At 35.0% G+C, this 12,673-nt stretch overlaps 1 protein-coding gene across 1 annotated transcript in view; it reads left to right on the top strand.

Moving 5' to 3' along the window:
* INTS2 (integrator complex subunit 2) overlaps nucleotides 1-12,673 on the top strand; it is a 57,153-nt gene that overhangs the window by 36,246 nt on the left and 8,234 nt on the right. The window contains exons 16-19 of the mRNA XM_029926999.1: nucleotides 2,148-2,312; nucleotides 3,369-3,570; nucleotides 8,082-8,207; nucleotides 12,348-12,546. Of these exons, the coding sequence (XP_029782859.1) occupies nucleotides 2,148-2,312; nucleotides 3,369-3,570; nucleotides 8,082-8,207; nucleotides 12,348-12,546 (692 nt within the window). The remainder of the gene's footprint in view (nucleotides 1-2,147; nucleotides 2,313-3,368; nucleotides 3,571-8,081; nucleotides 8,208-12,347; nucleotides 12,547-12,673) is intronic.

Below are 12,673 nucleotides of genomic sequence, written 5' to 3'. Positions count from 1 at the left end.
TTTGTTACACTTTATCTTTGACAGCTGCCATGCAAAGAAAGCCCAAATCATATTCGTCTTCTTTAATGGATCAGATTCCTATCAAATTCCTTATTCGACAGGCTCAAGGGCTGCAGCAAGAGTTGGGAGGTATTTGTTCTGCTTGCTTTTTACTGCTAACGTTTCTTGTTAAAAAATACCTCACTGTTTATAATGTTATAAAGTATAATAGGTGCTCAGTGGTAAAAAAATCCAACAATTCAGGAGTAAAATTCCTCTTTACATCCTTGTCTTACTTCTTGCATTTCCCCCTCCTCAAAACCCAGTTTTATTTTGGTTTTTAATTTCAGACAATTTTTTCTGTAAGTCGAACCATATGAAATTGCATTAATTCAACTTTTTTTGACCTACAGAAATACAGTATTGAATGGTTGAAGCTAGTACCTACACACATGTAAAAAAATTGATTTTTTTTAAACTATAAATGGTATTATACCCTATCTCTTTTGAGACTTGGTTTTTTTTCTTGGAGTCTTAGAAATTTTTTTATGCCAGTACGTGTAGATCTACCTTATTGCTTTTAATTGCTCCATAATATTCCATACCATGGAATTACTAGATTTTTACTATAGAACTGTCAAATAGACATATAGTAATATATTTTGAAATTCAATTTTTTTCTTAATTTAACACCACTCTTTATAATGTTTGAGTATGGGTTTTTTGTTTATTTCTTTGAAGTTGGAGTTTTTCTTTTTTTTTGTTATGGTTGGTTTCAAGCAGGAACAAAGATGACCTTCTTTGGTCACATAATTTAGTCAGGTGTCTGTATTTATTTACTTATATCTTTGCATAATCTTTTCCAAGGAAATAATGTTATATATGACAACGTTTGGCAAGTAAGATTTTATTGAAGAGATTACGAAATATAGATTAATTTTCACTATATTGTAAGCACTCATTTTGTGACTGTTTTGGGATAATATTAATTCTACACGTAGTTGTGCATTTAGATGTTTAAACTTTAAAGTAATCTGACTTTTGATTGTTGCAGCATTTTTTCAAATAGAATTTTTAATTTTAAGCAGTTTCTTTGACAAAGGAAGCAGATATTCTCTCTACTAGAACTAAGCAGTGGTATGATTTGATTTAAGTTACATACTAAGGATATGAATGGATGAGAAGTACTTTTATTACACATAATGCTATTACTACCACTTACAGCTCCGATGAGGAGGATGATAATAGTCTGGTAACAGCAATATTTATGTGCCATTTAGCACATAAATAGCATAACGTCTATTTAAGACATTTTATACAGCATCATTTTATCATCATTGATATTTTACAGTAATAGTTATGAATAGTCAAACTATGCTATAAGCATAGCATAGCATAGTCTTGTTACAAACAAGACTTTGATTTAGTAAAAGAAGTTTCCTATTCCTTTTGAGCTTCTTAATTCTTCCTGAAGGAAGACCAGTGCACTGTCTTATAGTTTCTCCAGTACTGCTTCAGTTGACTGACATACTTAGGTATGTGACTCTGGGAACTTTAAAAAGTGTCTTTCAGTCTGTTTCCTTACAGTGGAGTGAAGACAATGTTGCTTACCCTGCATGGCTGCTAGGGAGAAATGAAAAAAATGTACATAGAGTGCCTGCCATCTTTTAGGCATTCTAAGGGGGCAACTTTGATTTTACCCATATGTAGCAGCGATTCTTAGCTGGGTTGGAAGAGAGCATATGTTCTTCTACAGAAGCCTACTAGAATTTCTTGGTGAGGTCTTTTTCAAACCATATATAACCTCCTCTAATGGGCATGCTTTCACCTTTTTTTCCTTCCTCTCTCTTGACCTATTGCTATGTCAAACGACTTTTCTCTATGGGAGACTTTTATATTGGGATAGGGTAGAAGAAAGCTTGAGATCTTTTGATAAAACTAGTAGTTTCCACCTTTTTGTGTATCAAATCAAATCACTTGGGGATCTTTAAGTAGATCTTCTAGCTGAACTACTGAACGGAAGTTATCAAATGGTAGTATGCTTGCACAAGAAGTGCACATTCTTTTGGCTTGCCAAAAATGGAAGGGACAAGGGTAAGGGGAGAGAGGAGAGAAGATTTTGGTATTTGAGAATGAAGAATCCAGTTGACTTCTTGTAAATTTTCAAGGGTTACATTCTGCTTTACTACGTCTGCTTGCAACTAATTACCCACATTTATGCATTGTGGATGATTGGATCTGTGAAGAAGAAATCACAGGAACTGATACCCTGTTAAGGCGAATGCTACTGACCAATAACGCCAAAAACCACTCTCCTAAACAACTCCAAGAAGGTATAGTGAATTGGATACTCTTTTTACCCTGTTACAGTACAAAGAGATGTTAAGCTGATTGAAATCTTCAAATCATGCAGAATTTTCAAACTTCTGGGGTATATAACAATATTTGGTAAATATATTTTAAGTAATTTTCTGTGAGTTTAAGGAGTTTTAGCCATTTCTTTCTGACATGCTTGTATCTGTTTTCTCATAGTTTCTATGTTCTTCACTAAGCAGGTCATGTGGCTTTAGGAAGGTCCTAAACTGGTCAGAAATAAATGCTATGGAATAGAGCAGTGTATTTGCTATTATTGGATAATGTTCAAACACTGTCAAGTAGAAATATGATATGAGCCACATATATAGTTTTAAACTTTCTATAGCCACATTAAAAGAGTAAAACACAGGCAAAATTAATTTTAATAATAGTTTTCTTTAATCCAGTATATCTAATATATTATTTTGTTATGTAATCAATATAAGAATATTAATGGAATATTTTACAGTTTTTCCATACAAAGTCTTTCAATGTGGTATGTATTTTATATTCACAGCACATCTCACTCATTTTGCACAAGCTACATTTCTTAAGTGTTCAGTAGCCACATGTGGTTGCTAACTATTCTATTGAAAAGCATAGTTCTAGATATTTTTTACTAACAGCAGTGTGCTGGGTACTTATTCTATAGAGGGGGCCACCCAGATGGAAGATATCAAGAAGCTTAAATCTTAATGAATGTTACTATTAAGAGCAATATTGGGGTATATTTTCATGTTTCAGTCAATTTTTTAAATTAGTCCAAATCACCAAGGAAATGACATTTGTCTTTGGATTACTAATGTATTTGTTAAAATAGAATTTTTTATGACATAACTATACTTAATATGAATTTTTCATAGGGTTCTTATTTTAAGTATAAGTCACTAATGGCCAGGATTGAAAGTTTATTCTTTTTGAGCCACAATGTTTCCTTGGTTTTTGTGGTGTGTAGTCTGATAGGACATTATTACCAAATGTTATTTGGTAAGTTGTGTAGAATTTAGATCGTGACTGCTAAGTTTTCTTTTTAGCATTTTCAGCTGTCCCAGTAAGTCACACACAAGTGATGCAGATTCTAGAACACTTGACTTTGCTCTCTGCCAGTGAACTTATACCATATGCAGAAGTATTAACATCCAATATGAACCAGCTGTTGAATTCAGGGGTTCCGCGGCGAATTCTTCAAACGGTCAATAAACTATGGATGGTTCTTAATACTGTGATGCCTAGAAGGTAATTTCCGTGTATGTTTCATCTAATAAATAAGTGTATAGCAGTGATTGTGTACAATAACCTCAACTTAAATGTTTAAAAAATTGTTGAGTATCTGACAACATAAATCCTTTCTAAAGACCACTAATTAAAGAGCTGTTATAACTTTAAGGAAAAAAATAAACTTTATTTCAAGAAACAGAAACTTTAAAGTATTTCCAACTTGAGAAAGTTCTTTAAAAATGAGTTCTCATATATGGTCATTTGTGACTAATTTTGATTTAGATCACCATTGTGTCTTCCAACCATTGCTATGGCTTCAAATTTTGCTGTACATTAAAATCACCAGGAGAGCTTTTAACCCTAACTCCCAAGTTGTAACCCATGGCAATGAAATCAGAATGTCTGTCGGTGGGAGTCAGCCATTCGTATTTTTTTAAAGGATTTCCTTAGTGATTCTGGCGTGCCGTAAAGTTTAGAGAACACTGGATTAATGATTTTGACTTTAGGAAGATGAATCTCTCCTGTTCCATATATTGCATCAAAAACACCTGGTCTAAATAGGTCATGAGGATGAAGGAGTGCATTTGTTGTGATGAGCACCGAGTGTTGTGAGTGTTGGATTACTAAATGGTACACCTGAAACTAATATTACACTCTTAACTGGAATTTAAACAAAAGCCAAAAAAACCCCAACTGTTTAAATAGAAAAACAACCAAAAACATCTAGTAAAAACAGAATGCTGGGCTGGACTTATCTGAGATTTTGATTCAGTAGGTCTGGGAATATTTAGACTTTTCATTCTTTTAAAATGCTTATTTACTTACTTCGAGAGAGTGCATGTGGGGGAGGGGCAGAGAGGGGGAGAGAGAGAGAGAGAGAGAGAGAGAAAGAGAAAGAAAATCCCAAGCAGTCTCTGATGCAGGGCTTGATCCCACAAACCGTGAGATCATGATCTGAACTGAAATCAAGAGTTAGACACATAGACTGAGTCCACCCAGGTGCCCCTATACTTTTCAAATTTAATTTTTACTTATATCAGATAAATAAACGTGCATAACTTAAGAACATAAATAATAGGGGCTCCTGGGTGTCTCTGTCAGTTAAGCCTCCGGCTTCGGCTCAGGTCAGATCTCACATTCGTGGGTTTGAGCCCCACGTCGGGCTCTGTGCTGACAGCTAGCTTAGAGCCTGGAGCCTGCTTCCGGTTCTGTGTCGTCTTTTCTCTGACCCTACCCCTCTCAAGCTCTGTCTCTCTCTGTATCAAAAATAAATAAAACATTTTAAAAAATTTATAAAGAATATAAATAATATATTCCTTCCCATTTTAGACTGTTGTTCCCCAGAGACAACTGTTTTCAGCCCTTTTATTTTTTAATTCTGGCATTTATGTCCCCCCATCTATTGTAAGTAATATAATTACAATGATTTCCTGACTTTCCAATTTAGAAATTATCTTATGACTTTCCACTATACAAGATAAAGAGTTAGCACTTTTACTTGATTCCTCCCTCATTAATTCCTCTTCCCCCAATACATACTTTCCCTTCCTCCATTGTCTCCCACACGGTAGTATCAAAATCTTTGGTTGAAGCAGTATTCAGTGTGCCTATTATTATGATTACATAAGTCCTAATTTTATAGTTGACCTATGCAATAGCCTTTGATTACAATTTCCTTCTTATACACCTGCCTTTCTGTATACATCACACACAAACCCTGAGTAATACTTACTTCCCTCTTCCATTTGCTTGGGGTTTGTTTTGTTTTTGTTTTTGTTTTGTATCAATAACTAATTCACCCGTAAACTTCATTATTGAGGGGAAACTTACTTTATAATTAGTTATAACTCATCAGGTAATGTATCAGTAACTTTTTTTTCTTGGAAACATTTCTTTCATAGCTTTCCATCTTCATTTTTCAGTTTGGGACATGCACAGTAGCCATCCTGGAGTTGCTTTTGTCTCTTTTTGTCAGATTCTTTGTTTTTCTCTGTCTTGGTTTAGTTCTTCATTTTAGTGAGTGGAACGCACACTCAAGATGCTTCCTGAGAAAGGGTGTTTAGGGAACTTATTTATTTTTTGAGACTTGCATGTGTGAATGGGTTTTTATTCTTCCCATCACATGTGATGATTATTCTTTAGCCTGGGTGTAGAATTCTAGCTCAATTTTCCTTTCAGAAATTTGAAGGCTTCATTCTACTGAATGAATTGAGCTTCCCTTGTTGCTGTTCAGTAATCTAATGATATACCAATTCCCACTCCTTTGTATGTGACCATTGTTTTTTCTCTCTTGTAGGGTTTTTTTTTTCTTTCACTGTTTTCTGGAATTTCATGATGTATTTTGATGTGGGTCTTTTTTTATTCATAGTGTTGACTGCTTGGCCTTTTTTTAGTCTGGGACTAATGCCTTCATTTTTTTTTTTAATGTTTATTATTTTGAGAGAAAGAGACAGAGAGACAGAGAGACAGAAAGCAAACGGGGGGAGGGACAGCGAGAGAGGGAGACATGGAATCTGAAGCAGGCTCCAGGCTCTGAGCTGTCAGCACAGAGCCTGACGTGGGGCTTAAGCCCACAAACTGTGAGGTTATGACCTGAGCTGAAGTCAGATGCTCGACTGAGCCACCCAGGCGCCCTTATTGCCTTCATTTCTAAGGACATTTTAATATATATATTTTTTCTTCATTAATTTTTTTCCATCTGTTTTCTGTAGTTTTTATAATTTGGAGTTTAATCCTCTTGGTTTAACTCCCTGATTTTTCAGTTTTCTCTCTTCTTTTTGAATTTGTCTTTTGAATATACTTTCTGAATATTTCCTTAGGGTTATCTTCTGATCTTTGTTTTGAATTTAAATAATTTGTTATATTCTTAATTTCTAAGAGTTCTTTCTTTTTAAAAATTTTTTAATATTTTATTTATATTATTTTAAGAGGCAAAGTGAATGGCTTATTTTTTAAATTAAATCCAAGTTAGTTAATATATAGTGTAACATAACTTTATGAATAGAATGTAGTGATTTATCACTTACATATGCCCCCAGTGCTCATCCCAACAAGTGTCCTCTTAAGTGTCTTTCCCCCCATTAGCCCTTCCCCCCACTCAAACCCCACCAGCAAACCTCAGTTTGTTCTTAAATACAATATTTTGAAATAGTTTATTGTCAAATTGGTTTCCATACAACACCCAGAGCTCTTCCCCACAAGTGCCCTCCTCCATCACCACCACCTCTTTTCCCCCTCCCCCTTCCCTTCAACCCTCAGTTCGTTTTCAGTATTCAGCAGTCTCTCATGTTCTGCATCCCTCTCTCTCTCCAACTCTCTCTCCCTCTTCCCCTCCCCCTGGTCCTGCATTAGGTTTCTTTTGTTTTCCTGTTAGACCTATGAGTATAAACATGGTATCTGTCCTTCTCTACCTGACTTATTTCACTTAGCATGGCACCCTCGAGGTCCATCCACTTTGCTACAAATGGCCACATTTCATTCTTTCTTATTGCCATGTAGTACTCCATTGTGTATATATATGTCATATCGTCTTAATCCATTCATCAGGTGATGGACATTTAGGCTGTTTCCATGATTTGGCTATTGTTGACAGTGCTGCTATGAACATTACCTGAATGTTTTTAAATGCCTACTATTCTTATTTCATATATGTAATATTCTATCCTTTAAGGATATTAATTATAGGCTTCAGAAAAATTTCTCATCCCTGAATTCTCTATTTCTTTGAAGTTTCTTTCTGTTTGCATATTTTAAATTTTTATTTATTTATTAATTTTTATTTGAGAGAATGAGGGAGGGCCGGGGGGGTAGGGAGAGAGGGAATTTTAAGCAGGCTTCACCCTCAGCATGGAGTCTGATGAGGGGTTTGAACCCACAATGCTGGGATCACGACTTGAGCCAAAATCAAGATTCAGACCCTCAACTGACTGAGCCACCCTTGTGCCCCTCTGTTTGCATATTTTAATCTTTTTCAAACTAGATGTTTTCCTTAGATGTCTGATGGCCCTTGGCTGTCCACTCATATGTAAGTGTGTGCAAGCTCTGTGTGCAAGGTGGGGCTGACGAACGCTGAGGCTTCCCTGTAAGAGATCGGGCACTCTTCATATTGGCGTACCCCTCAGTAATTCTGATACACAGTCAAGTTGGTTATCACTTTTATAGTTTTGATGTCTAATCTCAAAGTGGCGTCTCACATTGAGATATTATGATGATATATAACCATGACTTAATTTATGAGGCCAGATATTGTTTCAAAGTGCTGAAAGTTTAATTCATACCTTTATATGCCACAATTATTCCATTACAACTGTGAGGATTTTTGGAACTACTTTGTGTTTACTGTTTTATCTTCATTTGTTTTAGAGACATCATACTAAGTTAGATTTCTGTAGTTCTTAATTTTTCCAAGTTCATTCACATCTTTTAAAAAACATTTTTCCTGAATATATCATTCTAAGTTGGTCCCAGATGGCTCCCGGTTTCAGTTATAATATAGCTGTTTTTGAACATGTGATTATTTTCTTTATCAGGTTGTGGGTAATGACAGTTAATGCACTTCAACCTTCAATAAAGTTTGTACGGCAGCAAAAGTATAGTCAGAATGACCTGATGATAGATCCTCTCATTGTCCTAAGATGTGATCAGAGAGTACACAGGTATGTGTCATTTGAGTTTCATTTTTATTTTGGAGTTCTATTTTGGAGAGTCAAATGAAATTGAAGAAATTCAGTTTAAACTTGTATCTAGTGTTCTTACAGGTAATTGGCAGTGTGAGCTGTGAGGTTTTGTTTGTTTTCTTATCTACAAACAGCTTTATTGCTATCATTTTTGAGAAAGGCTTTTAAAAATTGGCTTAGTATGAACCATTAGGTACACTAAAGCTGTGATCTTTTTGTCATTTTCAGTTGTGATATTAGCTGGATTCCACATTTGTCTATAATTCCTTGCCACTTGCTGAACTTAATAGAGTTGAAATGATTTCACTTCAAGAGGCAGATTCACATCATTAATATTTGAATTTCTAATTGCTATACTAAGTAATCTCAAAGATACATAGGTTAAGGGGCCTGCCTTTGAACTGATTATTGTCTGCATGGGGAAATAATACAAATACATGAAAAGTTAAGTAATATGGTTATTTGCAGATGAATGGTATAAAATGAATGATGTTAAAGGCTCAGTAAAGATGTAGATGAAGTGGGACCTGCGTAGTATTTTATGATAGAAATAGGGTGTAGATGAATAGATACTATAATGATGAGGGTAAAGGGTTAAGGAAGGCATTGTGGGAAAAAGAACAGTGTGAGCAAAAGTATAGAAACACTAATGAAAAAGGCTTGGAAGGAGGGGTAAGTTGTTGAGAGGAACACATTTTAGAATTAGAATGTCAAGTTGGGGTCAGACTATGGAGGGCCTTGAATGTTAGACTAAAGAGGTCATGTAGGTGGTAACTTGAAAAGCCTTGGGTTAGATGGCTTGGGGTGGGGGAAGGAACCTGAAGGTAAAGAAGACCTAACTAGGACATATACTCTATGAATGTACTCATCTCTCCTCAACGGAAGGATGGTATTCGTGAAGTGACAAAACTTGCAAAATCAGCCATGTATGGTTTGGTGAGATCAAGGTCTTCATAGGAAAAAGGAATCAAAAGAATGAACAGTATAAATGACACTAAGTATCTAATGAAAGAAAAATAGCAATGAATAACACTTCCCAGAAAGAACACCTTCTAAAATGATTTGTCAGTGTTAAAAATCCACTTAAGTAGGTAACCTTTCACTTGAATTGTCTCCAGTTGTTCAGTGATGATAGTTATGCTATCATTATGTATGTAATGTTTTTGTAGCTGGGATTTTCACTTGTGGAACTTTCCCCACATTATTTATCTACTGGCTGAATAACACTCCACATAGATATGCTATGTTTAACCTAATCCCTGTTGTGGGGTATTGTTTCTTATTTTTATTATTTGTTATCATCAGTAATGCTGTGGTGACTATGTACTATTTCCTTAGAACAGATTCTTTTTTTGTAAACATTTTATTTTTAAGATTTATTTATTTAAATAATCTCTATACCCAATGTGGGGCACAAACTCATGACTCTGAGATTAAGAGTTGCATGCTTTGCCGACTGAGCTAGTCAGGTGCTCCAGAGCAGACTCTTAAAAATGGAATTATGGAGGCAAAAGTAACATGCTCATTTTCAAGAATTTTCATCCATATTTTTCATATTCATATTTTGATTCATACTAATGTTTTCATTTTGCCATCTAGAAAGGCTGAATCAGTTTACGTTCCCAAGCAGTGTTTATTTATTTTTGAGAGAGACAGAGAGAGACAGACAGAGCATGAGTGGGGGAGGAGCAGAGAGGGAAGGAGACACAGAATCCAAAGCAGGCTCCAGGCTCTGAGCTGCTCCCACAGAGCCCGACATGGGACTCGCACTTACCAACCATGAGATCATGACCTGAGCTGAAGTCGGATGCTTAACTGACTGAGCCACCCAGGTGCCCCATAGCAGTGTTTAATACTGCACTTTACTCCTTTATACAGTAGTTTCCAAGTTGATAGGTGAAAACTTTATTCTCATTTTGTTTTATTTATTTTAGAAATGTTTACTTACTTAGTTTGAGAGAGAAAGAGAGAGAAAGAAAAGGGGAGAGAGAATCCCAAGCAGGGTTCATGCTCAGCTTGGAGCCCCAGGCAGGGCCCCATCCCACAACTGTGAGTTCACAACGTGAGCTGATATCAAGAGTTGGATGCTCAACCCAGTTAACCACCAGGAGCCTCTGATTCTCATTTTAATTAATATTTTAGTTGATTGAATGTTTTAATATGCTTATTGGCTATTGGTATCTTTTCTTTATATTTTAGTTTAGTTTTTTTATTGGAATCCTTATCTTTTTTGATTTGGTAAGAGTTCTTCATAAAGGATATTAGTGCACTCCCTCTCTCCCTCTCCCTCTCTCTCTCTCTCTCTATATATATATATATATATATATATCAGTTTTTTTCCTTTGTTCTATTTTGCCTTTTAAATCTGTTAATTTTTTAAAATTTAAGTTTTTTACCAAGTGATCATCCACATGATTTTTAAAAATATCAAACAATATAAAAAGATATACACATAAAAAGATATGTTTAGGATTTGCTTTGAACTAACCCAGTGTTGGTGGTGGGAAAGTGGTCGGGAGTGTGGAGGAAATGGCTGACCATATGTCAATAACTGTTGAAGCTTGGTGATGAGTTCTTGGAGATTCATTATCATATTTCCTTTTTTATGTATGAAAGTTTTCATTATATACATTAGTAAGTGAACAAACAAGATTAACAGTAAGAAAAAGGTATATACGGTGAAAAGTTTTGTTTTTTCTCATTATCTATGATGTTGCTGTGGCTAAAGCAAAATTGTTCTGTGGCCTCTTGAGCAATCCCTGTTCCATGCCCTGTTCCATTTGTTGTCATAATGGTGTGTATGTAGTTTTGCTTTCTATGTATTTAGAAATTTGTAAGTAGAAATACTTTTTCCCCCCCACTGGTTTTAAAAAAACAAGTAATACATTGTAGGTATTATTTTGTTCTTTTAAAAAAAAAAACTGTGTTGTTCACATGTTTTCCATATTGATATGCATAGTTCTCCCTCATTTGTTTTAACTTCTGCATAGCAGTCCATATGTAAATTATTAGACCTATCCTCCAGAAACTCGGATTTGAAATTTTGGAATGGAGCTTGAGTTTTTTGTGTTTTTCTTTTTCTTCACATAAGTACCCCAGATTATTCTTCTCTTCAGTTGTAGGAAACATTGCCATAGTTTTTTAACCATTGACATACTTTTTTTTCCCATTGTAAACACATAGATGTTTATTATAGAAAAATTTCAGAAAAACCATTGATATATTATTGATGGGCATTTAAGCTGTTTGCATTGTTTCACAGTTATAAACACAACTCTGCTGCCTGCTTATGCACACATGTTCGTTCCCTCTGTGATGGACCGAGAAGTGACATTTTCAGGTTATTCTAAGGGCTTGGCTTTTTAAATTTTAGTGGTTATTAATTTGTCTTTTTGTTTTCTTTTCATATTTCTTATATTTGTTCTTATCTCACTTAAATTTAATCTGTAATAATCTTTTAGGAATGAATAACTATATTCTTTTATATTCTTGCTCCAAAGAAGAAACAGTAGTAGAAAGAATAAATACTTTGTTCTAATTTCCTTCATATTATTGAAAATAAAGTATTTTCTTTGAGGACAGCTTCTTTGTAGATTCATTATCTAAGAGATTTACTGGTAGTGTCAATGTTTGCAAAAAAGCAGTCTTGTTCTAGGGCATACATTTATATTTGTGGGGTTTTTAAATATTTTTAATTTATTTTTGAGAGACAGAGAGAGACACAATGTGAGCAGGGGAGGGTCAGAGAGAGAGGGAGGTACAGAATCTGAAGCAGGCTCCAGGCTCTGAGCTAGCTGTCAGCACAGAGCTCAACGTGGGGCTCGAACCCACATGACCTGAGCCGAAGCCTGATGCTTAACTGCTGAGCCACCCAGGCGCGCCTATATTTGATTTTAGCTGATACGATGAAATAGATAATACTTAAGATATATTCAATATAATCTTGAAATACAGAGGATAAGACAGATATATTAAACTTTTATTTTCTCAATAAATATTTCAGTGGGAAAAGTGTTCCTATTCTTTTTAGTTTTTTTCAGGTACTGTTCAGGACTGATTGATCATGTTCTAATTTATAAATTTGTAATTCTTATCTATTTTTCTTTTTTCTGTGTTTAGATGCCCCCCACTGATGGATATCACTCTACATATGTTGAATGGATACCTTCTTGCATCCAAAGCCTATCTTAGTGCTCATCTGAAGGAAACAGCAGAGCAAGATAGGCCTTCTCAGAATAATACAATAGGTTTAGTTGGGCAAACTGATGGCCCAGAAGTTACCAGAGAAGAATTGAAAAATGCATTACTGGCTGCTCAGGTAATAAAATAGAATTTAGTCTAGAAAGGCATGGGCTTTCCTGTTTATATAATCAGTTAAATAGATGTCATTTGATAGCCCTCTGTGTACAATGGTGATATATTGTGAGTTTCTTTCATTACTGAAT

Source organism: Suricata suricatta, chromosome 17, assembly GCF_006229205.1.
Source record: "Suricata suricatta isolate VVHF042 chromosome 17, meerkat_22Aug2017_6uvM2_HiC, whole genome shotgun sequence".
Lineage (NCBI taxonomy): Eukaryota > Metazoa > Chordata > Mammalia > Carnivora > Herpestidae > Suricata > Suricata suricatta.
Note: the sequence above shows the minus strand (reverse complement) of the source record. Positions and strands in the feature narration are given on the sequence as shown.